General features: G+C 42.2%; 1 protein-coding gene across 1 annotated transcript; it reads left to right on the top strand.

Annotated features, from left to right (window-relative positions):
* The first annotated feature begins 16,861 nt into the window (after window positions 1-16,861).
* LOC311035388 (E3 ubiquitin-protein ligase TRIM39-like) lies at window positions 16,862-20,506 on the top strand. The gene is made up of 2 exons (XM_084043557.1): window positions 16,862-17,023; window positions 18,742-20,506. The coding sequence occupies exon 2, from the start codon at window positions 18,744-18,746 to the stop codon at window positions 20,415-20,417; it is 1,674 nt and encodes a 557-aa protein (XP_083899683.1). The 5' UTR covers window positions 16,862-17,023; window positions 18,742-18,743; the 3' UTR covers window positions 20,418-20,506.
* Window positions 20,507-26,324: the final 5,818 nt, after the last annotated feature.

The following is a 26,324-nucleotide window of genomic DNA, read 5'->3' as shown; positions in this document are numbered from 1 at the left end:
ATATGTGTGTAACTCAGAGAGTGTACAAATGGAACCAAATGGACCCTAACGGGTCCATTTGGTTCCATTTGTACACTCTCAGAGTTAAATGAACACTAATGATGATGATACAGTGTAGATTAAGACCCCCAAGAAATCAAAATGGTTGAGTCCCTGGCATATCTTTTCAAATGGGGGTCCCTGGGCTAATATGTGTCAATTTGGGGGTCCTTGATGCAAAAAAAGGTTGAAAACCACTGCCATAAACGTAAGGAAACCTGTTTGCAACATTGGAAAGATGGAGAGTAGAGGCCGGAAGGGAGAGAGGACAAAGTGGAAAGTGTGTGTGAACATGAGACAGAAAGGGAGACGAGGGAGAGAAAGACATAGGGATGGGGAGATGGAGCAAGCCATGATGGAGGAAGAGAAGGGATGAGGCAGGGAGGAAGAAATACAGAGGAAGGCGGAACCAGAAGAGCTGGAAGATAGAGAGATGGATGAAGGGATAGAGTGGGGATATAGAGAGAAAGGAGAGGGAGACGATTGAAACGCATAGGGATGTAGGGAGGGACAGCAAGGCGCGCATGTGTATGTGTGTGTGTGTGTGTGTGTGTGTGTGTGTGTGTGTGTGTGTGTGTGTGTGTGTGTGTGTGTGTGTGTGAGTGTAGTACATTAATCACAGTCATAAGCAGTGTGTGGTGTTGTTCATCATCAGTCTATATTAAAGTGTTTGCTGTGAAGCAGCATTGAAGCTAATGATTGCATAGTGACAGACTGCAGGTCAGAATCACATACATCACACCACTCAGCCGTGGCTGAACACAAATCGGTGTCAGATAACAAACGACATGTTATAACATGCCTCCCCTCCCCACACACACACACACACACACACACACACACACACACACACACACACACACACACACACACACACACACACACACACACACACACACACACACACACACACACACACACACACACACACACACACACAGGGACAGTGGTGGAAAAGGTACTGACATGTTTTACTTGCTGCTACAAGTGAAAGGCCTGTGTTCAAAATGTTACTTGAGTAAAAGTACAAAAGTATTGGCATCAAAATACTAATGCTTGAAAATAGCAGATCTACAAGCTTGCGATACGACGCGTTGTGAGCTTGTATTTTCAAATATCCTATGTATAAAATAGTGCTAATGTGGTTAATGTGTGTTTTATAATATAATAATTTATATCTGCAAAGTAACTAGTAACTAAAGTTTGCAAATAATTGTAGTGGAGTAAAAGTATAATATTTGCCTCTGAGATGTAGTGGAGTAGAAGTAAAAGTATTGAAAATTGGAAATACTCCAGTGAAGTTAAAATTCCTCAAAAGTGTATTGAAGTACAGTACTTGAGCAAATGTACTTAGTTACTTTAAACCACTGCACCCAGGGACCATTTATTGTGGGGGGGCTTTTACGATTGTAATTTATTAATATTGTTTTCCTTTTACTGATATTATGCTGTTACCCCTGGCTGCTTGAAACCAACCCACGTACTCCGAGAGAGTCAACACCCATGAATCACCAGGATTGCAAAGTATTACAGCCTTTTTTTTTTGTAGCAGCCCTGTTCTGAATCAGAATCAGCTTGATTGTCACATCACAGGATTTACAGGTGTAAAGAAGTGGGTGAAATGTGTGGATCTGTTTTGACAGTGTGCAGATTGCCAGGGGTCCAGTCAGTGATGTGGGTAGCGTGCGTAATCTCTCACCAGACCCTCAATAAAGCATTTGCTGAGTATTGGGGGTCAGGACACCAGTGGTTCAGGCATGTGACCTTGGGAGTGCTTGGGGATGGGTACGTTGGTGGACATTTTGAAGCCTGGGCATGTCATAGTAGACCAGGGGTGAGCAACTTTGATGATGTAGAGAGGGCCACTATATTTCCACACTCACTCCAGAGGGCCACATTGCATATATACTGTTGGGCAGACACTGTATTTTACGTACATTTTTTGTAAAAGAATGCCGTAATGTCACACAAAAGTAGCAAAAATAGCCGATCTACAAGCTCGGCTATTTTTGCTACTTTTGAATTGGAATCCTGATTTGTTTTTTGCTATTTTTTAATTGGAATCCTGAAAAGTAACATTTTTATTTCATTTCAAATGCATTTAGTTATACTTATGTTAACTTTATGAACTTAAATACAAATGCATTGGACATAAAAAAAGACAATACATTTTTAATACTAGTCACTAAGCTACTAATATAGACTGAAGTAATTAAAGCGGGTCATGTTTGCATGTTTGTAATTGTAACAGCTGAAATCAATAATGTATCCGTATTACGAAATTAACCTGCGGGCCGCATTAAGTGAAGGTGGGGGCCGCATGTGGCCCCCGGGCCGCTAGTTGCCCATGTATGTAGTAGACAAACACATCTACAGGCTCACAACGGGTTGTGTTGCGACCTGTTGTGTGCTTGTAGATCGGCCATTTTCAGCAAATACATTTGGTGGAGAGGGAAAGAAGGGGGTTAGCCATGTACAAGTATAGACCCCTAGGGGACCCCGGACAACGAAGTATACAGGGTTTAAAGGAGAATTCCGGACTAGCCTTTTTCTTACCTTTATTTATATGTTGCTATTATATCCTATAGGACGAGTGGTACAGTAGAACGTTTTCACAATTATCAAGCGATAAAAATACACAATTTAGCGCGAGGACCATCCGCTCACGTTTTTAGCTGCGGTGGACTCGGGATGGAGTTATGAAAATGTTCTATCGTACCACTCATCCTAGGATATAGTAACATCATATAAAGGTAAGAAAAAGGCTAGTCCAGAATTCTCCTTTAAGTGATTAAACCTTAGCTTTCATTAATATCACTCTCACATATCACCATACATATATTTAGGAAATACCGCATTAGCTTCAAATGTGTCCTGAGCCAACATTTGGCTGAGTCTCCGTAGCAATGTCACACTATACTCTCCAAACAGGAATTAAAAGGCGGGTGAACACGCTGTTCTGAGGAGCTGGGGTTTGGGGAGGTCTTTTGGCTCCTCGTCAAGGAGTCATTTAGCCCTCTATTCAATTATTGGAGAATCGTTGCTGTCGGGCTGGAAAACCACGTATGTCCAAAACCATTCCTTTTAGAACTGTGTCATTTTTAGATTTGAGCTAAAAAGCATTATTTTACACTTTGGGCTATTCAAAAATAGCAGATATACAAGCTCGTAGCGCGGCACCGAGTGCCGCGCTACGAGCTTGCAGATCTGCTATTTTTGAAAATTCGTGAAAATGTGTGCAAATCTTTGAATATATATATTTTTAAAGCGAACATTTTTAAATCTTTGCTTCTGGGGGTCCCTGGAACAAAATATTTTGATGTGGGTCCGCGGCCAAATACATATAATTTTGGGGGTCCTTGACATGAAAAAGATTGAGCACCACTGATATAGAAACATACGTTTTTCAGAAAACTGTCGGGATTTAGGAGACATGTAGAATCGGCTTCAGGTCTCAACGGGTTAAAGAAAACAAGCTCACACCGCGTCGCGACAAGCTTGTAGATCGGCAATTTTCATGACTTTTTTTTGTGACGTTCTTGTATAATGAATTAGGGCATTAATTTAAAGAAAGAACATAAAACCTTTGAATATGGAGATATGAGGTTTCTTCACCGACATGCCACTAAATACTCAGTGAAGCTGGCACGTCGGGGACGGCTAGTATCAGAGAGGAGCTCACCGCCGCCATCGCGAAAAGAATAAAGTAAAAAAGAAAAGTAAGTGCTGTGCAAAGGAGAAAATGTTATAGCTTAAATAGCCTTGCTGTCGATCTTTTGGTCTTTTTTACATAAGTGTCTGGAGGACTCACCTTGTACAGTCAAAGGGCTGCTTCACACAAAATGTTTGACGCCATTTTATGTCCAAAAACTCACTTTTCATTTACTTTTTTTCTAAGGGATCCAATGTAGATATTATTTAGTCACAAGCTCTTGTTAAAGGGATAGTTCACCCCCAAAATGACTTTTTTTCCTATCTATTAGTCACCCCATGGAGACTTGAATTCATGGAGTTTTTTTTTGTATTTGTCGCATTCCTGAGCCAATAATTTGATGACCAGCAGCGGTTCCGGTAGGAGACACAAAGGAGACTCTTTCTTTATGTCTCCTACCGGAACCGCTGCCTACCGGTCCGCTGGTCATGAAGTTATTGGCTATGGAATGCGACAAAAACAAAATGGGGTCTCCATGGGGTGACTAATAGATAGAAAAAAAGTTATTTTTTGGGTGAACTATCCCTTTAGTACTTTTCATTGGTTCAATGTTTATAAAACCCACTGACAGCACACACACAAATACAGCTACACACAAATACAACTAAACCCACACACTCACACACTCACAAAAGTGTAACCACTCTCTCTCTAACTCTCTCTTTCTCACACAACAACACATGTAGTTCAGTATGCAGCATACAGAAGAAGTCATAATAGACAGATGCTTCCATGAAAACAGGCAGAGTAGCTCTCAAATAGCAGTCCGTCTCTACAGATCAGCCTACACTAGACACACTGTTCCACCTGATAACTAGCCCATTGAGACCTGAAGCCGATTCTACATGTCTCCTAAATCTGAACAGTTTTCTGAAAAAAGTATGTTTCTATATCAGTGGTGCTCAATCTTTTTCATGTCAAGGACCCCCAAAATTATATGTATTTGGCCGCGGACCCCCATCAAAATATGTTGTTCCAGGGACCCCCCAGAAGCTAAGATTTGAGTTAAAAATGTTCGCTTTAAAAATATATATATTCAAAGATTTGCACACATTTTCACAAATTTTCAAAAATAGCAGATCTACAAGCTCGTAGCGCGGCACTCGGTGCCGCGCTATGAGCTTGTATATCTGCTATTTTTGAATAGGCCAAAGTGTAAAATAATGCTTTTTAGCTCAAATCTAAAAATGACACAGTTCCAGGTCTTAATGGGCTAGAGAGCATGTCCACATACTGTAAACACACGCGCACACACACACACACACACACACACACACACACACGTACACACACGTACACACGCACACACACACACACACACACACACACACACACACACACACACACACACACACACACACACACACACACACACACACACACACACACACACGTATACAACTTCCCACAGGACTACAGGTGTCTTTCGACAAAGGGGGCTTTGGCACAACACTGTCGTGAGCAGACAAATAAACACTGCAGTCAGGCTGTCAAATGTGATGTGATGTGAGATGGGAAAAACAAACACGCAACCAGGGATCTATACAGTACACTCCACCTGGAGGAGAACAACACCTCAACACCTGAGCGCACGCCACACACACACACACACACACACACACACACACACACACACACACACACACACACACACACACACACACACACACACACACACACACACACACACACACACACACACACACACACACACACACACACAGCCTTCATAAATTGGACATGCAGGCCTCACAAGATAAAGAGATAAGGTAAGGTATACGGTAAGGCAGTGGTTCTCAAAACTTTTTCAAGTCAAGGACCCCTAAAATTGTGTATGTATTTGGCCACGGGCCGCCATCTCAAATATTTTGTTCGAGGGACCCCCCAGAAGCAAAGATTTGAGTTACAAATGTTCGCTTAAAAATATATGTATGTTCAAAGGTTTGCACAAAAAGTAGATCTGGTATTTTTGAATAGCCAAAGTATAAAATATGGTTAAAGTGGTTAAAATGATTGTGACGTTAGATTAACAAAATTGGCTGAGGACCCTCTGGTACCCCCCCCCCAAGGACCTCTGGGGGTCCTCGGACCCCACTTTGAGAACCAATGCGGAAAGGTACAGTAAGGTAAGGTATGGTAAGGTATGGTAATATCAGATAATACCTTTACATTACATTACAGTCATTTAGCAGACACTTTTATCTAAAGCGACTTACAATAAGTGCATTCAACATACAGTAGGAAGGCAAGAAAACTACTAATCACCAGAATCATTAAGTGCATTCTCTTCTAAAACAAGCAACCAAGAGTATAACTAGCGCTAAGGTTCCCGCTGGGGAAATTCAGGTGCCAAAGACAGACACCTTACCTTGATGATGATTATTTAAAAAAAATAGCAGATCAAAAAGCAAAATCTACTGCTTGTAGATCGGCTATTTTCAATTGTTTTGGATGCCACCATTGTACAACGAAGTATATTACAGGAGTCAGTGGGTAATCAGAATCGACATGGATTATTGTTTTTTTAAGATACAAAAAAATCTGCTTCTCAATTATTTGATTAACATACATGAGCCATATGAGGTCTGTTGTTGGTTGTGAATTTCGGTTTTGATATAGGTTCGGTTAATTGCCAAGGGTTAGGGGCGAGGGAATACAGGCTTTCAGAAGGGCCATGAAAGACACACACGCACAGTCAGGCAGGAGGGCACTGGTCCTCCGCCCCCCGCCTGGCGTGCCTGGTAACCATGGCAGCAGCCTCACTGCAGCCGTCGCCATGCCAACGGTGGCGGAAGCCTTTCTGCGGGGATCAGACTGGCTGGGTGACACCTGACGAATGCAACACACACACACACACACACACACACACACACACACACACACACACACACACACTAGCACACACACACACTAGGCAGGTAAAACACTCACACAGAACAAAGAGAAAGGCTCAGGCAGTAAAGATACATGCAGAGATGCACACTGGTAGGTCATGTACTGTACACGCACGCGCACGCGCACACGCACACACACACACACACACACACACACACACACACACACACACACACACACACACACACACACACACACGGTGCACTTTGCAGGTGCATAGAAAAGGTTCTTTAGAAACCGTTCTTTCATTCTTTCTTTCATCCTTTCAGGCTTAATACATGGTTGCTGTCGGATGGATAAAAACGTTCCATTTTATATATAAAAACATTTTCAAAATAGTGAAAATAACAGATCTACAAGCTCTCAACACGTCGCAGTGAGCTTGTAGATCTGTTATTTTCACAACTTTCGTGAGACATCTTGTACGATGAAGTGGTGTATCAAGACCTGGAACTGTGTCATTTTTAGATTTGAGCTAAAAAGCTTTATTTTACACTTTGGCTATTCAAAAATAGCAGATATACAAGCTCGTAGCGCGGCACCGAGTGCCGCGCTACGAGCTTGTAGATCTGCTATTTTTGAAAAATCGTGAAAATGTGTGTAAATATTTGAATATATATATTTCTAAAGCTAACATTTTTAACTCAAATCTTTGCTTCTGGGGGGTCCCTGGAACAACATATTTTGATGGGGGTCCGCGGCCAAATACATATAATTTTGAGGGTCCTCGACATCAAAAAGATTGAACACCACTGATATAGAAACATACGTTTTTAAGAATACTGTTGAGATTTAGGAGACATGTAGAATCGGCTTCAGGTCTTAAAGGGTTAACAAAAAAAAAAAGGCAAAAGGTTGAAATATGGACATACGAGGTTTCTGCCCGACAGCAACGATATTCTCCATCAGACGATAGTGTTGTGCCACCCGAAAACGGATGATCTATACCAGCTCACAACGCGTCGCATATACGCACGTTTGTAGATCTGCATTTTTTTGGTGCACGACGCCGTCATATGACAGAGTCTATGGTCTCTGTCGGGTGGAAACCTCATACGTCCAAAACTGTTACTTTTCAGGATTCAAATAAAAAAAAACACAAAAGTAGCAGATCTACAAGCTCAAAATGTGCAGCGTTTCGAGGATTGTGGATCTGCTACGTTTGACGCTTTAGTGTGACACTGTAGTATGATCAAGTAGGGCATTCATTTACCAAAAAAACACAAACAGTTAAAATATGGAGATTTCTGCCCAACAGCAACAATATAAATTACTCCTCATTTTCTGATTTTGTGAGATCCACATCTGATTAGATAGCCTGACTCATCCACACACACACACACACACACACACACACACACACACACACACACACTGTAGTTCTCTGTCCCTCTCACCAATTTCATCTCAGACTTCATTTTCGTGTCTTTGAAACGCAGATCACACGCGGCGATTACACACAGAGGGCGAGAATATACCCGTCACTCCCTTTGACAGACTGACACACACACACACACACACACACACACACACACACACACACACACACACACACACACACACACACACACACACACACACACACACACACACACACACACACACACACACACACACACACACACACACACAGTCCACATATTAATAACTGGCTCCAATGTCAATTTGAGCTCTCAAGGACTGCAGGTGCTGAGCGAGGCAGGGGCCATGCAGAGATGGAGAGAGAGAGAGAGAGACAGAGAGAGAGAGAGAGAGAGAGAGAGAGAGAGAGAGAGAGAGAGAGAGAGAGAGAGAGAGAGAGAGAGAGAGAGAGAGATGGAGAGAGAGACAGGGTGAGACAGGGTAGAGTAATGCATTCAGTTCTTATTCATGCTGATTCCCCTGCTGAGTCCAGAGACTCATTTACCTAAACAATACATTTCAGACAGGGCAAAGAGGACACGCTGTGTGTGTGTGTGCCTTTCACAGGTGTATTCAAGTGTCGTGTGTGTGTGTCGTGTGTGTGTGTGTGTGTGTGTGTGTGTGTGTGTGTGTGTGTGTGTGTGTGTGTGTGTGTGTGCTCGTGTTGAGAATGAGATTTCTATGTGAAGGTAGTCAACGCCTTGCAAAATATTTCACATGTGGCCATTTATCCCATGGATTCTCACAAATGATAGTTACACGTCTTAAGGAAGAAATAACGTTTTGATGGATGCGCACACACGCCACGTACGCACACACACACACGCGCACACGTGCGCACGCACGCACGCACACACACAGTATTTACTGTAGTATATATAAATAAAATGAATGACTGCTGGTATAGGCACAACATTAAGCCATTTCTTGATGTTTGGGATCTGAACATTTCAGATCATTTTGTGGTCAAGATTAATTTGCATTAATTAACCACTTAAAGGAGCACTTTGCCCATTTTCGCAATCTTATATCTTCATATAACTGGTCCTTAATGCTCATTATAAGACAATTTCAGTCTATTCATTATGTGTCTTAGAGGTGTGCTACTGTATGGACAATTTCTAGAAACTTGGCATGCTGAAATGGAAGCCATTGTTCACGCATTATTAAAAAAAACAAGTTTGACATTTTGTTTGAAACAAATGACCAAACCTGCCTACCAATGATGTCACTGGTAGGCATGTTTCTTACCTATCCACAGGCCTCCTCTGAAAGACATACAGTACTGTATAGCAGACAGAAACGGTGCCATCTTATAATGAGCGTTATTAGTGAGACCAATTATATTGAATATAGGATAAAAGCATGAGGTCCTTCAAGCCCTATTTCAAAAACGTTGTGAAAATGCCTCAAATAGCACGCCAGGTTGACAGCAGATAATGAAATAGTAATGAAAGTGGTCAGATGAATCACTGCAGCTCCAGTGGGTACTGACACGTTGTCATGACACCCAGCATGTCACCCATGTTGTGTAGAAACCTTGTAAGTGCCAAATTGTTACTTTTCAGTACATGGAATAAAAAGGAGAAAGAAACGGTGTTCCAAAGGATCCAATGTAGACATTATTTAGTCACAAGCTCATTAAAGGTTTTCGGCAGTTAAATATCCTATATTCAAATATGTTAATGGGAGGACCACGGCCACATAACTCTGACATAACCATAAACACACCTGATACAGCCATACATAGGCAGAACCACGTCACTCTGACTCAGACATAACCATAAAAAAACCTGATACGGCCATATATAGGCAGAACCACGTCACTCTGACTCTGACATAACCATAAACAAACCTGATACGGCCATACATAGGCAGAACCACGTCACTCTGACTCAGACATAACCATAAACAAACCTGATACGGCCATATATAGGCAGAACCACGTCGCTCTGACTCAGACAAAACCATAAACAAACCTGATACGGCCATATATAGGCAGAACCACGTCACTCTGACTCAAGACAAAACCATAAACAAACCTGATACAGCCATATAAAGGCAGGACCACAACCACGTCACTCTGACGCAGACATAACCATAAACAAACCAACATAACCATAAACAAACCCGATACGGCCGTAGGCCTATCTACAAGCTTGTAAATCGGCTTTTTTTCCACTAGTTTTGTGTGACATGCTTGAACGCCGAAGTAGGGCATTAACTTACAAGAAAGAAAAAAGGGGGGGAAAGTTTCAATATGGAGATACAAGGTTTCCATCCGACAGCGACGGTGTGAGCTTTTCATCGCACCTGACAGGAGAGAAAAGAGAGGTGTGAAGAAAAGGCGGAGAGGAAAAGAGCACAAGAAGCAGAGCAAACGAGGAAGGCTGGGAAATATGATGCTTGACCTCCTCTGTGTGGCTGCAATGAACAGAGGAGACATTCTTTCTCTCTCTCTCTCTATCTCTGCATCTCTGTGTGTGTGTGTGTGTGTGTGTGTGTGTGTGTGTGTGTGTGTGTGTGTGTGTGTGTGTGTGTGTGTGTGTGTGTGTGTGTGTGTGTGTGTGTGTGTGTGTGTGTGTGTGTGTGTGTGTGTGTGTGTGTGTGTGTGTGTGTGTGTGTGTAGCTGTCTGTCTCTCTCTCTCTGCCTAGGGGCCGTCTCCTGCTTCTACAGCATTGTAGGTAATGCTTCAACAGCTAGCAACACGCCTGGGAAGATTGAAACAACACACACACACAAGTCTCTTGTGTTTTATGGTTGGTTTTTACCAGAAACTGGCTTGTAAGTCTTTTACACACTATTTCTCTCTCTCACACAAACACAGACACACACACACACACACACACACACACACACACACACGGCAGTGCGTAGGGCCGTGTGAAAACGTGTACAGTGTGTATAGTGTAAGAATGAATGCATTACAGTTGTCGTGCTTCCTGGAGCATGAAAAAGAAAAATCCTATACACTGTTCACATTCTATAAATATACATGCGCACTTGACACATGTATTGCGTCAGCACACACCCTCTGACAAGTCTTAACATGTGCCTTAGGCACACAGTATTAAATCCTTCTGGCAGCACACACACACACACACACACACACAACGGTAGCGCTGTGCGCGTGTGTGTGTGAGCGCGTGCAGTGACTCACCACTCTTATCCTCGATGACTCACCGTGACCCAAATTACCAACGTAATCGGTCCTCAGCACATGTACAGTATATACTGCAAAAACGCACAGGAACCAAACCCGCCATGACAATCAATGCTATAGTGTACATCCAGCACACTGCATCGTGACTGACACCCATCCTCTATACGGACCCTATATCTTCTTTAACACAGGTGCACGTGATGTGACATACGGGTGAGTAATCCAAACTGAATGTCTTGAATCATGCACACACACACACACACACACACACACACACACACACACACACACACACACACACCACACACACGACACTTGAATACACCTGTGAAAATTGCTACATAGTAATAAGCCAATGTTTCCTTTGAGCAGCCAAGCAGCGATTGTAAGTGCTGAGGGTGCAAACTGGCCAAGCCCACGACCTCCCTCTCAGCACAGGTGCTTGGCTCGATATGTCCTGCACACACTCACATGCACACACACACACAAACACTCAAATTTTAGTACGGCAGTTTTGCCATCTTTAATCCTATCCCGTTATTCCCTAAAGCCTGAGTTAGTTGTGCGGTGACGGCGATGTTGCGCCACAAAAACAGCCCATATTCCAAGCTATTTTTGACACACGACACAGCATAACTTCAAACCAAACCCCTAAACCTAACCTCTAAATGCCTAATCCTAATCCTGACCGGAACATTTTCTTAATAGTAAACCCAACTCTAAAACATTGTTTTAACCATAAAACAACCATTTCAACAACTGTAATCCTAATTCCTAAAACTAACCTCTAAATGCCCAATCCTAACCCTAGTAACCTGTAAGACTACAGTAACTCTAAAAAACTTTTTTTCTTTTTATTTAAAAATTATTATTATTATTTTTTACAATTTCTCTAGTAGTGAGGACAAGGAAAATTGTCCTCACAATGTCTATTTCTCAAATTCTACTATACTTGTGGGGTCGCTTATCCCTCACTAGTATACTAATACAAGTACAAACACACGCGCCCGCACGTGGATCTAGGGATGAGAAAGAGTCATTACTGCCATGCGGTTTACCCCGCTGTGGCCCGTGCGTTCATTTTCCATCACGCAGAATAGCTTTTAATGTTTCACATGAGCGCTGTTCATATTATCTGCTCCACAATCTGCCGTCTGCCGCTGATGCATGCATGCGCGCTGCCATGTCTCCTCTGTGTGTGTGTGTGTGTGTGTGCGCACGTGTGTGCGTGTGTGTGTGTGTGTGCGTGCGTGCGTGTGTGCGTGCGTGTGTGTGTACAGCTTGGTTACAAATGTTAACTGCTTGTGTTCATATTTGGAAGCCTCTGTAATAATGTCCATAAATTAGTTGTGAGAGGCCTGCAGATAGCAGGAATGCCAAGAAGCTAGCTAAGGCATAAGCCAAATTCCAATACCGAAAATCTCGGCCACTCGCTCACTCCCACTCGGTCACTCCGACTTCGAACCGGAAGTAGTCGCGGTCCAATTGTTCATGTGCTTCTTGGAGGAGGCGAGTGGAGTCGAGTGGAGTCGGCGAGGAGGCTCTCCACTTCCGCATTGAGCGAGTGTACATCAAGTGTACGCTCGACCACTCTCAACAGCTCCTCCGCGGCAGACTTCCGCATCACGTGTACACTTTTTTTTGTTTTTTTCCCCTTCTCCCGTGACGTATACATGGTCCTCCTCCTCCACATGTGCCGAAAACACCGGCCGCACCCCCCCCCCCCCCTCACCGCCGCCGCTCACTCGTTGCGTATCTCTCTCTCACACACACACACACACACACACACACACACACACACACACACACACACACACACACACACACACACACACACACAGTGTAAAGTAACTGAAAAGACCGCAACAAGCCACTGGCTTTATTGCGTTGTTTGATATAAAGCATAATACAATTATACATTGTAATATTGTGCACACTTTCTGTCTCAAAAGCTGTTTCTATTCGTGCATGCCTCAATGCAGTACACGGACAACTGTAAATGACTGAGACAAAGATTATGTTAACATTTTTAACTTCTGGGACGAAGAAAAAGAAAAGAAAACGGGAGGTGCGCGAACAGCGCGATGGAGAAGAAGGACCCGCCGATATTTAATATTGTTTGTTGGTGAAACAATCATGACTGATACACATGAAAGAAGACCCTTCACAGCTAAATAGAGAATTTTACATTTTAAGAATCGGTTCAGAATTGAATGAGTACGACTATAGTTAAATGTGAACCGGTTTCTGCTATAAATATGCATCCACCGTTCTGCGCGCCCCTTGGCTGCGACGTTTCCTTTTTGCCACGCATCTACACTTCATGGAGTACATTTTTGTACTGGGGTTCTGGGGACTGTACGAGCAATAAGAGGGACAGGTCAGGATTAAATCAATAAATGTAAGTTTGCTCATCCTGGCGCTCACTATTTCAAGAATAAATGGCTTTGCACAATAATGTAACTATAAAGAGAACGATGTGGCCATCCATCCACATTGATGAATTGTCTATTCTTATATTCTGTATTATTCTATACCTGCATATTATTCTATGCATAGTATATTTTCATCCACGCCTCTGCTGCTCTGGTCCAACTGTGTGAGACGTCATAAGTGATCGCGGAATTTGCCGTCTCTTTGAAATGACGCGCTGAGTGTAGTCCGATCCTTTGAGGGCAACCGCTCGACCACTCGTCCTCTCAAATAATCCTCGGCTCCTCGCAGGGGCGGGGCTTAGGCGCGAGTGGAGGAAGCGAGGAGAGTGAGCGAGTGACCGAGTTTTGGGGAATGGAATTCAGCTATAGGCTCTATGCACAGCAGCCATATTGGAAAGAAATTGGGCCTCTTCTCACTTCCTTCACAGGTGTTACCAATGATACTAATGAAGGCTCTGTTCCATTCTGGTCAGGGTGCTGATATCGTGCATGTTGGCTCACTAGAAACACTCCATTTTGGTTCCCAAATGGCCCCTTATGGTGGGTGTGTAACTCTGAGAGTTATGGGGGTCCTTGAAAATAAGACAACCACTATGCCACACTAAATGGAACAGAGACTTAATTAGTATTATTGGTAACACCTGTCAAGGAAGTAAGGAAGGGGCCCAATTCATTCCCAATTTGGCGGCTGTGCATAGAGCCTATTGGCTACATTCTGTCATGTGATAACTGGCAGTCGCCTCATATGGAGGAGAAGATGCTTCCTGTATCCGTGATCTGTATTCTGAAACGCTCGTTGCTGAATGTCCCAATGCTTGAGCAACTACCTCTATTGTTTGTGTTCAATCATTTCTTGTTAAATGAGAACGCAAATAAAGACGTAAAATGTGTGTGTGTGTGTGTGTGTGTGTGTGTGTGTGTGAGTGTGTGTGTGTGTGTGCGCGCCCAGGAGGCATGTTTGTACAGTGCAGCGGGATGAGACAGTGTAGAGGTGTCATGGTGTGACGAGCCCAGCAGGGACATGACAATACTCCTTACCTGTGACTACATGTCACAACACACACGTCACACACACACACACACACACACACACACACACACACACACACACACACACACACACACACACACACACACACACACACACACACACACACACACACACACACACACACACACACACACACACAGCAAAATCCACATTTAACTTGGAGAATAAAAATGTTAAAAAGCTGCGATCCATACATTTTTATGTTCTACTCGGGACCTGAATCGGGGTTCCCCGTGCGAGCGCCAAACATTTCTACTGTTGAGCTAATATAGAAAGCCTGTTTGATATATAGCGTTTTGACCTTCATGTAGTACCACTAATCAACCAGTAGTGGTATGTCCGTCCTTCCTTCCTTCCTTGCTTCATTTATCCATCCATTCATTCATTCATATCTTATTAATCCGGTTCAGGGTTTAATAAAATCCCAGATCATTCTATTAGGATTTGCATAAGTGACCTCAAAGGCTGCACCATAGATAGCGAAATGAGAAATAGTAATACAATTCACTTTACAAACAAGCTAGGCAGGAGAACAAACTATACACACTTGCACACAACAAAACCAGGGAGATCAATCTGAACATGTCCTTATTAGGCAACGTGTGTGTCCCACCCTAACATGTTGGTGGACAACGAAATGAAAGTTGAAACTCATGAAGAAATGGGAACACAGGAAGGGAAGGAGAAAGCTGGACGGAGCAGAGTGGAGGCTGTGAAGGGTTAAACAGGGTTAATTCGGAGCTGACCCTTGTAAAAAGTCAAAGACTGTTTACTATACATATTTTTCTTTTTGATTACTACTCTTTATATGTTGATTTTGATTATTGTATATCTGTCTGTAATTAAATGTTTCGATAAACTGAGTGCAAAGGATCCCAATGGAAACAAGCCACAGCGCTTTCTTGGGTATAATCCTCTTAGCAGAACTTGTATTGAACTGTACTTTCTGTGCTTTTTTGCAAACTGCTAATAAAGAATTCAATCAATCAATCAACAGCTACAGCACATGGAGGAGCTCCTCAGTGACCAGCGTTGCCATGTCTGCTTATCATAAGCAACTTTGGGTGCTTTTTTTTTTTTTCTCTGTAAAGTTGCTTGTACAGTAAATATTGGCAGTTGTGGGTTTCAGTTCTTTGGGCTCGTTCCTAAATCAGTATTTCTATACGTGTATTTTCTTATATGGGCTAGTTTCCTGGTGTTGTTTAGAACAGTGGTTCTCGTTCTCAAACCACTGTTTTTGACAAGGACCCCCAAATTAATATGTAGGCTATTTGGCCACAGACTCCCGTCTGAAAATACATTTGTGCAGTTAAAATATTTCAAAGCTATTCCAAATGTGTGTGTGTGTGTGTGTGTGTGTGTGTGTGTGTGTGTATATATATAATTATATATTTTGGGGTGAAAATAGCAGATCTACAAGCTCACAACGCATCGTAATGCAACACGTTGTGAGCTTGTAGATCAGCTATTTTCAAACAGCCAGTGCATATACTGTAGGTTCAAAGTGGTGATCATTCAACCTAGTTGCTTCTATTGAGCTTGTTTTCGTAGACCTGGGCGCTTGTTTCTCTCGCAAGATCTGGCAACACTGTCAGTGACGCAAATCTTGCTAAAGTGAAAGTAGAAAAAAAAAAATATTGAAAATAGCCGATCTACAATCTCACAATGATATGCTATTTTCAAAAATATTTTTATACATTTGAAAATGTCTGCATAATGGGTACTTTCTACTTGTATTTTTTTTTTTTTACCAACACCAAAATGTACTTTTACTGAAGTAAATTTTAAATGCAGGACTTTTACTTGTAACAGCGTATTTCTAAATTGCAGTATTGATACTCTTACTTAAGTACAAAATGTGAGTACTTTTTCCACCACTGCCTGCCAACACCTATTAATATCCTCACAGAGAACTCTAACTATCTGACAGCAGGGACCAGAATGAAGAAGCACTGCTGCACCTGACGCTATGAGCGTCATGTATCATGTGGTTGCCATGACAACGTCAGACGCGACACAGTTCAAGGAGATACCCCGTGCCCTGCTGCCTGAAAGTGAAAGTAAAATGGTCTTAAGTCTACGCGGTACTTTTGGCTCATTTATGAGAGAAATACTCGTTTTTTAAATTGTATTTTTGCTTAGATTTAGACGTGAGAAATGGCAAGTCACATGATGATCAGCTGCTCTGTGCACCCCGGATGTTTTCATTCACAATAAAGGTTATGTTACCGGCACGGTGTTTCCGAACAGTCATCCTGTTTATTGTCCTACAGCTGATGAGAGAGAGACGCACTAAGAGAGAGAGAGAGAGAATAATAAACGGAAGGTATAACGTGCTTGTTTGCTGCTATTCTACAGCTAGTGTAATCGTAACCTTGGATAAAGGACTATCATGTATTTTATCGAGTCTGACTTTATTTTCGTATCTATGATATAGTCTTGGGCTTCACCCCCCAATTGTCACTGGTCATCCGCGCGGAAAGCCCGTACTTCTCCGTACATGTACAAAAAAATAAAGATGAAGTGCTGGCCCTGTAGACCCGGATGTTAACTCGACATTCGGAACATGTGTTCACTGTATTAGGCCGTATGTTTCAATATGTATGAGTTTTAATCCCGTCTGTGTCGTTTTCTGTTGGCGCTAATGGGCGGTAGTGACGGGGCGCATCTGGTGAAATCCGGTATTACACTCAGTGTAAACAGGATGTAAACGAGGAGGGAAAATGGCGTTTAGGCACAGACGGGATTAAAACCCATATCTATTGAAAAATATGGACTAATACATTGCACAAAGACTCCGAATGCCGAGTTAACATTTGGGGCAACCGGGTAAGCACCTTATATTTAGAATTTGTACATGTTCGGAGAAATACGGGATTTACTGGTGAAAGTCCAGGACACCCTGGGGGGGTGCAACCAAGACTATCATAGAAAAAATGTCAAACTCGATAAAATACATCTATAGTGATCCAAGGCTAGTATAATCGACACACACAGAGCATAAGGACAGATAGCGTAGCCGTTTGTTGTTGTTCTTCTGTACAGCTCAGTTTATGAGACAAAGACAAGAGTAACGAGCAGTGGTGTAACTAAGTACTTTTACTCAAGTACTGTACTTAAGTACACATTTGTACGTTTAATTCTACTCCACTACATGGCAAATATTGTACTTTTTACTACACTACAATTATTTTAAAACTTTAGTTACTACTTTGTAGATTTTTATTATTATTACAAAACATACGGCTATTATTTTAATGTTTTTATAAGTTACAGGAGTGCTTACTGTATGGTGTGTGTGATATGAAATGTGAGCTTACCATAATCACAGTAATCCTTAATCATATTCCATCATATCATATTCAAGGGCTTTTGCAGAGAAATGAGACAGACTCCAGTCACTTTCAAATTAGAGCACTGCAGAGGGCAGGTGTGTTTGTCTGTGTCCAGCTGATGCTCGTTGACGCTCGTTAATGTTATAGGCATCAAAGCAATTAATGCTTCTGCACTGTTAATATGCCAACATCTTATCTAAGATTAGTGGGACTCATTCAAATAACCACCAGTGAGTCCCGGGACTCACTTTATTAAGAACCTAACAACATCACTGTATTATATTAGATTTATTAGGTATTTATTAGGATATATTGATATTATAGCTATTTTATTTTATTAGACATGTGATGTTACCTTAGCCTGGTAAACCCTCCCTCCGGAAATCTCATTTCCATTTGATTCCAGGAGACACTCCAGAAATCAAATGGAAATGCGATTTCCAGAGGGAGGGTTTACCAGGCTAATGTTACCTGACAATTAGTTGACTTTTGGTGAAAAAGCATATATCGGTATCGGAAATTAGGAGTTGGACAATATCGATATATCGGTAAAAAAGTCAATATCGAACATCCCTACTATTAATTTTATGATCACGATCAGATTCATAACTATTAAGCTACTATGAGAAGCAGAATTCATGAGCTACTATGAGAAGCAGAATTCATGAACTACACTGACAAACCTTTTTTTTGTGTTCTCATTGTGCAGAAATGGCATCTGCCAGCAGTCTCCTGTCTGAAGAGCAGTTCCTGTGTTCCATCTGTCTGGAGGTGTTCACCGATCCAATCACCACTCCATGTGGACACAACTACTGCAAAGCCTGTATCACACGCTACTGGGACACCAACGACGTGTGTCAGTGTCCGCTATGTAAAAAACAATTAATTAAGAGACAAGAATTCTCCGTTAACAAAATTCTCTCAGAGATGGTCGATCAGCTCAGGATGTCAAAACACCTGAAAACAAATTCCAGCGCAAACCAAGAGCCTGCTAATCCAAATCCCAGGACAGACAAAGAACGTGCTAATCAAGATGAAGTCAACTGTGACGTTTGTACGGCGCCCAAGCTCCAGGCGCTGAAGTCCTGCCTGGTGTGTCTGACCTCCTACTGTGAGACTCACCTGGAGCCTCATCAGAGAGTCACTGCGTTGAAACGGCACAAGCTAATCGACCCTGTAAAGAACCCGGAAGACGTTGTGTGCAAGAAACACGAGAGGCCGTTGGAGCTGTTCTGTAAGACCGACCACACGTGCGTTTGTCAGTTCTGCACCGAGTCGGACCACGAGTCACATCAAATTGTATCTCTGAGAGAGGAATATGAACGAAAGAAGGCTCAGCTGGGAAAGACGGAGGCCGAAGTTCAGCGGATGATCCAGGAGAGACAACTGAAGGTTCAGGAGGTCAAACACTCAGTAGAGCTCAGCATGAAAGATGCAGACAGAGAGATATTAGCCAGTGTGCAGATCTTAACCGCTCTGATCAGCTGTATTGAGAGAAGCCAGGCTGAGCTCATTGACGTGATACTAGAGAAGCAGAAAACAACAGCGAAACAGGCTGAAGGCTTCATTAAAGAGCTGCAACAGGAAATCACTGAGTTAAAGAAGAGAAGCTCCGAGCTGAAGCAGCTCTCACACACTGAAGACCACCTCCAACTCCTCCAGAACTTCCCATCCATCAGCACCCCTCCACCCACCAAAGACTGGACAAAGGTGAATGTCCCTCCGTCTTCATATGCGGGGACTGTGAAGACAGCAGTGGCTCAGCTGGAGATGACGCTCAGTAAAGAGATGGACGAGAAGCTGATTGAGGCTGAGCTGAGGAGGATCCAGCAATATGCAGTGGATGTAACTCTGGACCCTGAGACGGCACACTGCAATCTCATCCTGTCTGAGGATGGAAAACAAGTGAGTCATGGAAACGTAAAGAAGAATCTCCCAGAGAACAAAGAGAGATTCACTACATATCCCAGTGTCTTAGGAAAACAAAGTTACTCGGGAAGGTTTTACTATGAGGTTGAGGTTAAAGGCAAGACTGACTGGGAATTAGGAGTGGTCAGAGAGTCTATCAACAGGAAAGACTTCAAGTTCTCACTGAGCCCCGCTGACGGTTACTGGACTATACAATTGAGGAATGGAATTAAGTACAAGGCTAGTGCTGGCTCTACTGTCCTCCCTGTAAGAGAGAAGCTCCAGAAAGTGGGAGTGTTTGTAGATTATGAGGAGGGTCTGATCTCTTTCTATGATGTGGAGGCCAGTGTTCACCTCTACTCTTTCACTGGCTGCACCTTTACTGATAATCTCTATCCGTACTTCGGTCCATGTGCCAACAATAGTGGTAAAAACTCCACTCCTCTGATAATCTCTGCTGTCAGTCAGACAGATTAGATTATTCCCCAGCATTACATGAAAAGGTTAGCTTTCTTTGAAGTTATGGAAGGGTTATTTTACAGGTTTATGTTCTCTCAACTATCATTTAACTTGTTACTTACAGGCATTCTATTTAAACACAAAAACGTACATTTTATGTCTGGAACTAAGACTCGTTTTTGAGTGGTGAGAAGGAGGACTTGATTGTATGTTTTCTATTCATGGCATTTAGATTAAGTTAAACAACTACATCATCCATTAATGTGAAGGATTAATGAGTCTATGAAGAATAACTTTGTACTTTAATGCAATTACTACTTAATTGAGACATATGAATGCAGTGATTATGATATTAATGACTGGCTCTTTTATCTAAATGTAGCTGCATGTTATCAATTATAGAAGATGGAAAATATGAGTCTTCAAAAGAAATAATAAATTGTAATTATGTCCAAATGCCTGTGAACTCTTCAAATTTTACTCACTTTGAAGTGCAAAAATAAAAATGAAAACTTTCGACAATGACACTGTTTTTTTTTCTTCTTAGAATGTAGTGTCAGTGTATTTCATATTATTCACACTTTGCGTTTGATAAATCTGGGCTAAATTCAGGGGTCTTCAACAGGAGGTCCGGGACCCCTAGGGGGTCCTCAGAGTTCCTACAGGGGCGCCGGCAAATGTTTGTGTGATCAGCCAAAAATGGCAGGCGTTGTGAGCTTGTAGATCGGCTATTTTCGGCAAAGAGGTTCGGTGTATAAGGAAAAAAGAGCAGACCAAGTACAGGGCCAAAGGTCAAGTTAACAAAGTATTGAGGGTTTCAGTGGTTAAATACACACATAACATGAATCCAACTTATTAATAGAAAAGATAGCGTGCAAAAGAAACAAAAACATTAATTTACACGACAGAGTGCTGTCAAACAAGTCTATGAAACTATCTATGAAATGTAGTGGGGGGTCCCTGCTTCATCTCTCAGCTAAGGGGCCCTTGTTGGCCTGAAAAACATTGAAGACCCCTGGTCTAGTTAGTAGTTTGAAGGGTGGTAAACTGGTGCACTGGGCTGATATCTACCCCGTGGCAGTATTTAATCTACGTCCCACACAGACATAGGTCAAGTACTGTGAGCCCAAACTGTCCTGGATGTTATGTTGCTGATGTTAATTGTGATTTTGACCTTTTTTCTCCACCATGTAGGTGGGTAGCTTGGCAAAAGCTACAGTTCATCAACACAAAAACATAACAGATGAGTTTTGAGTGCAGTTTGTCCATTGCATGCATCCAGTATCTCCATCCATTTGTAGCTACTGTATTTCTGAGTTTTGAGAGGATGTTGTCCATTACATCAGTGGTTTTCAACCTTTTTCATGCCAATGCCAAGGACCCCTAAATTGATATACAATTGGCCGCGGACCCCCATCTGAAAATGCTTTGTGCCAGGGACCTCCAGAAGCAAAAATAGCAGATCTACAAGCTCATAGTGCGGCACTCGGTGCCGCGCTATGAGCTTGTATATCTGCTATTTTTGAATAGCCAAAGCTAAGTGGTTAAAATGATGGTGACGCTCTGTTAACTAATTTCGCTGGGGACCCCCTGGTACCCCCCCCCCCCCCCCCCCCCCCCAAGGACCACTGGTTGAAAACCACTGCATTACACGAAAGAAATAATTCTCCCATCTGCAGCCATTAGCTCGTCTGTTTTAGTTTTGAGTGTATTTTGTCCATCTTCTCTTTCTTCATCCACTTGAAGGTTTTACACAGTATGTTTTCATTCAATGAGTCGATAGCGTCCTAGGGCTGAATGATGTTCTAACTCTCAACCAATGGTTCATCAAACACATTTTTTACCTTTTCTTTTCTTTTTCTCACAGACGGGACAGGATAGATTATGATACCCTGTCTGTGTGGCAGGATAATTAAGTGTCAAGTCGTCCGTTTTGTGTCGCGTGAGATACACATTATGGAAGAAATGAAAATAGAAAGAAAGGCTCAAATTCTTGCCATTATTTCATCCATTGTTCATTGACATTAATGCGGTCATGGTTTAAGCTCTCTATACCAGTGGTTCCCAAACTTTTTAGCTTGAGACCCAAAAGAGAAATGTGATGTCTCCCCGGGACCCAAACTATAGTGAAAATAGCCAATCTACAAGCTCACAACACTTGTAGATCTGTTATTTTCATCCCTCTAATTTATTTGTTTTCTTCTTTTTTATGTAATTCCTTTGAAAAACACTTGAATTAGTTTTTAACTTTGAAAGAAAGAATTCTCCATCTGCAGCCATTAGCTCGTATGTTTTACTTTTGAGTGGATTTTGTCCATGTTCCATCTTCTCCATCTTCATCCACTTGAAGCTTTTACACAGTGCGTTTTCATTCAATGACTCAAATAGCGTCCTGGGCTGAATGATGTTCTAACTCTCAACTAATGGTTCATCAAACGCATAAAAGCTTGTGCTCTCATCAGCCGACAGCCGGGTGCTCAGACAAAAACAAAAACCTTTCATTCATACACACATGTAAACACTTCACCTTGCCAGCCTGCCTCCAATACTCTCTCTCAAAGATGCGTCCATGCCAGGGACCCGTGCGCAGACACACAAATATCTACTTCCTACTTTCTTAACCCATTGATACCTGGAACGCATCACTTTAGATCTATTTGGCTATTCAAAAATAGCAGATATACAAGCTCATAGCGCGGCACCGAGTGCCGCGCTATGAGCTTGTAGATCTGCTATTTTTGAAAAGCTGTGAATTTTTTTTTTAAATATTTTTTTCCAATTTATTTTTAGGATTTAGATTTTTTTTAGACGCGGCCTCAGGTCTTAATGGGTTAATATCAAAATCTAAGCCTGTGCAGTATAAACTTAAAGGACTGTCACATTATCCAACATCGAAATGCATGAATGCAGTATGAAGCAGGCCCAAATAAGTTACCATAATAATGGCCATGTCCATTGTTGTGTACTATTGGACCTATAGTACACAACACACAGTCAAACACTTAACCATGAATATTCTGTTCATTTTTGTTGTCACAGTCTTGTGACAGTGGTTAACATACCTCTTTAATTAAATAGTTCAACTGTGATATTATCAAAAATAAACATCAAACATTATCAGACAGGTCTACATTTCCCAAAAAGGGAAATGCATGTATTTAATTCAGTCTGACCAGAAGCAGGGATACAATATTATCCTCATGACCAGAGGGGCAGTATTAAAAAGCAGAGGCATGGATACCACCCCCCTCTCCCCCATCAAATCCAGCCCTGCATACACAAACACTTGACTGCATGAGTTAAGCACGAGCCCAAGACAAATACATGTGCAACATATTGTCTCTGTCGGGTGGAAACCGTGTATGTCCAAAAATGGAAACGTTTCAGGAAAAAGGGAAAAAATAACCCGTGTTCCAATGGATGTAGTTATTATTTAGTCGAAAGCTCTTGTACTTTATATTGGTTCAATATCTATAAGACCCATAGACACACTCAACCACTTTCACTTTCAAAATGATTCAAAAAGTAGCAAAAATAGTAGATCTACAAGCGTCGCATCGGCACATTTTGCTACTTTTCTGCGACACTCTTGTACAATGAAGTAGGGCTTTAATTTACAAAAGAAAATAACAATTTTAAATATGGAGTTACAAGATTTCCAGACAGCGGCGATATTGTGCTCGGAGCAAATACGGGGCCGATACGCGCGGGTTCTGAGCGCCACGCGAAAGACACACAAACCCGCAATTGTTCAAACGTCTCTCCGCTTTTCTTTCCCAGAGATGCCAGTCTGGCCCGAGTTATAAATCAGAGAGAGAGTATGCTGCAAGATAATTGGGAACATATCCGGACAGAACGGTGTTTATGTGAGCAAATGCTTTTGTGTGTTATGTCTCCAAGGGCCTCCAGCGGATCTGACAGCCATCTAGGACATACGAGAAGGTACGTTTTCCATGATGCCCCCTTCCTTACCGCTCTGTGTGTGTGTGTGTGTGTGTGTGTGTGTGTGTGTGTGTGTGTGTGTGTGTGTGTGTGATCCTGTGCAGTGTTCACTCTGTATCATTTCAGCAGCTGGCTGTACGAGTGCGTCTGGATTTATGTATGTATGTATGTGTTTTTTTTGCAAATGACCCACTGTGTGCTACTGTGCTCTCTGTGTGTGTGTGTGTGTGTGTGTGTGTGTGTGTGTGTGTGTGTGTGTGTGTGTGTGTCTGTGCACGCGCACCAAACCCTCTATCGTTCCATATCTACCTCCCTTCCGTTCCCGCTTAATGCTTCCCTCCTTTCCTCTACCCTTGTTCTAGCCCTCACCTCTTTTTCTCTGTCTCTCTCTCTCTCTCTACCCCCCCCCCCCCCCCCCCCCCCCCCTTCTCTATGTTTACTGCGGGCCAGTGGCTGACTGTTAGCCCTCCTTCCCCTGTCCAATCAGTGGCTCCGGCATCGGGCTGCTAATTGAATTGGGCTGGAGGGTCGTGATTCTAATGTGCAGCAGATGGCCGGGGCATTCCTGTGTTATCCCCGGACCCTGAGCCACTCTCCCTCCGCCCGGAGTAATACTAACCTCCACCGAGAGACACACACAAAACTAGAGAGAGAGAGAGTGAGTAGTGATGGAAGAAGTACTCAGATTTTTTTTGCGTGATTCTTAAAAAGGTTTTCTAAATCCTAACTGTTTTTAAAAAGAAATCGAAAACTTTTTTTTCAAGATTTTTCAAAAATAGCAGATCTACAAGCTCATAGCGCGGCACTCGGTGCCGCGCTATGAGCTTGTAGATCTGCTATTTTTGAATAGCCAAAGAAATCTAAAGTGACACAGATGCGGTCCAGGTCTTAATGGGTTAAGTGAAAGTAGCAATACCACAATGAAGAAATACTCTGTTAGAAGTACAAGTATTGTATTCAGAATTTAGCTTGAGTAAACGTAGAAATGTATGGGCATCAATACATACTTAAGTATGAAAAGTGAAAGTACTCATTATGAATGGCTTATTTAACGTATTGTTCTTAATCTTTCAAAATCTGTCTTACTTAAAAATTGCTGATCTACAAGCTTTGTAACCTTGTAGATTGACTATTTTTGAATAGACAAAGTAGAAACTAGTGCTTAATTGGTTAATGTATGTCTCGTAATGATATGATCTATAAAGATTTAATTGAAGTGGTGTAAAAAAGTGCAACATTTGCCTCTAAGATATAGTGGAGTAGAAATGTAAATCATTGAAAATACTCAAGTAAACGTGAGTACAGTAGGCTACTTGAGTAAAGGTACTTAGTTACTCTTGCCTCCACACACACACACACACACACACACACACACACACACACACACACACACACACACACACACACAGCAGGGCACGCTTGCTAAAACAACGCCCTTCCAAAACAACCTCGCTGCCACATTCATTTATCCACGATCCAGGGTCTGGGAGAGAATAAAGCACATAAATAAATAAAGTATAGCGCTGTTGTGTCGCATTATACGTGCGCTGGTGTACGGGCACGTACCACATAACGAGCATGTATAGGGACAGCTAGGTCACAACGTGTGGCTTACACATATGCGCACACACACACACACGTTTGTAGTACTATACTTGTGAGGACATCAACGCTTTAGGACAGCCATTTTATGAATGTCATTTAAAAAATATATATATTTTGCCATTTTTAACCGTAAGCCTAAAGCCGAAAAACAGCCGATCTATAAGCTCACAACGCGTCGCGCTGCGACGCGTTGTGAGCTTATAGATCGGCTGTTTTTCGGTGCATGACACTGGCGCGCAACTAAGTATAAATCATGTTTAATTCTAATTCCAATCCCTAAACCTAACCTCTAAGACACCTAAATGTTTAATCCTGACCTGAATGTTTTTCTAATTATAAACGTATCTCTAAAAAATGTTTTTTTAACTATAAAACAAC

The sequence above is a fragment of the Gymnoscopelus microlampas genome, assembly GCF_963454915.1.
Source record: "Gymnoscopelus microlampas genome assembly, chromosome: 19".
NCBI lineage: Eukaryota > Metazoa > Chordata > Actinopteri > Myctophiformes > Myctophidae > Gymnoscopelus > Gymnoscopelus microlampas.
Note: the sequence above shows the minus strand (reverse complement) of the source record. Positions and strands in the feature narration are given on the sequence as shown.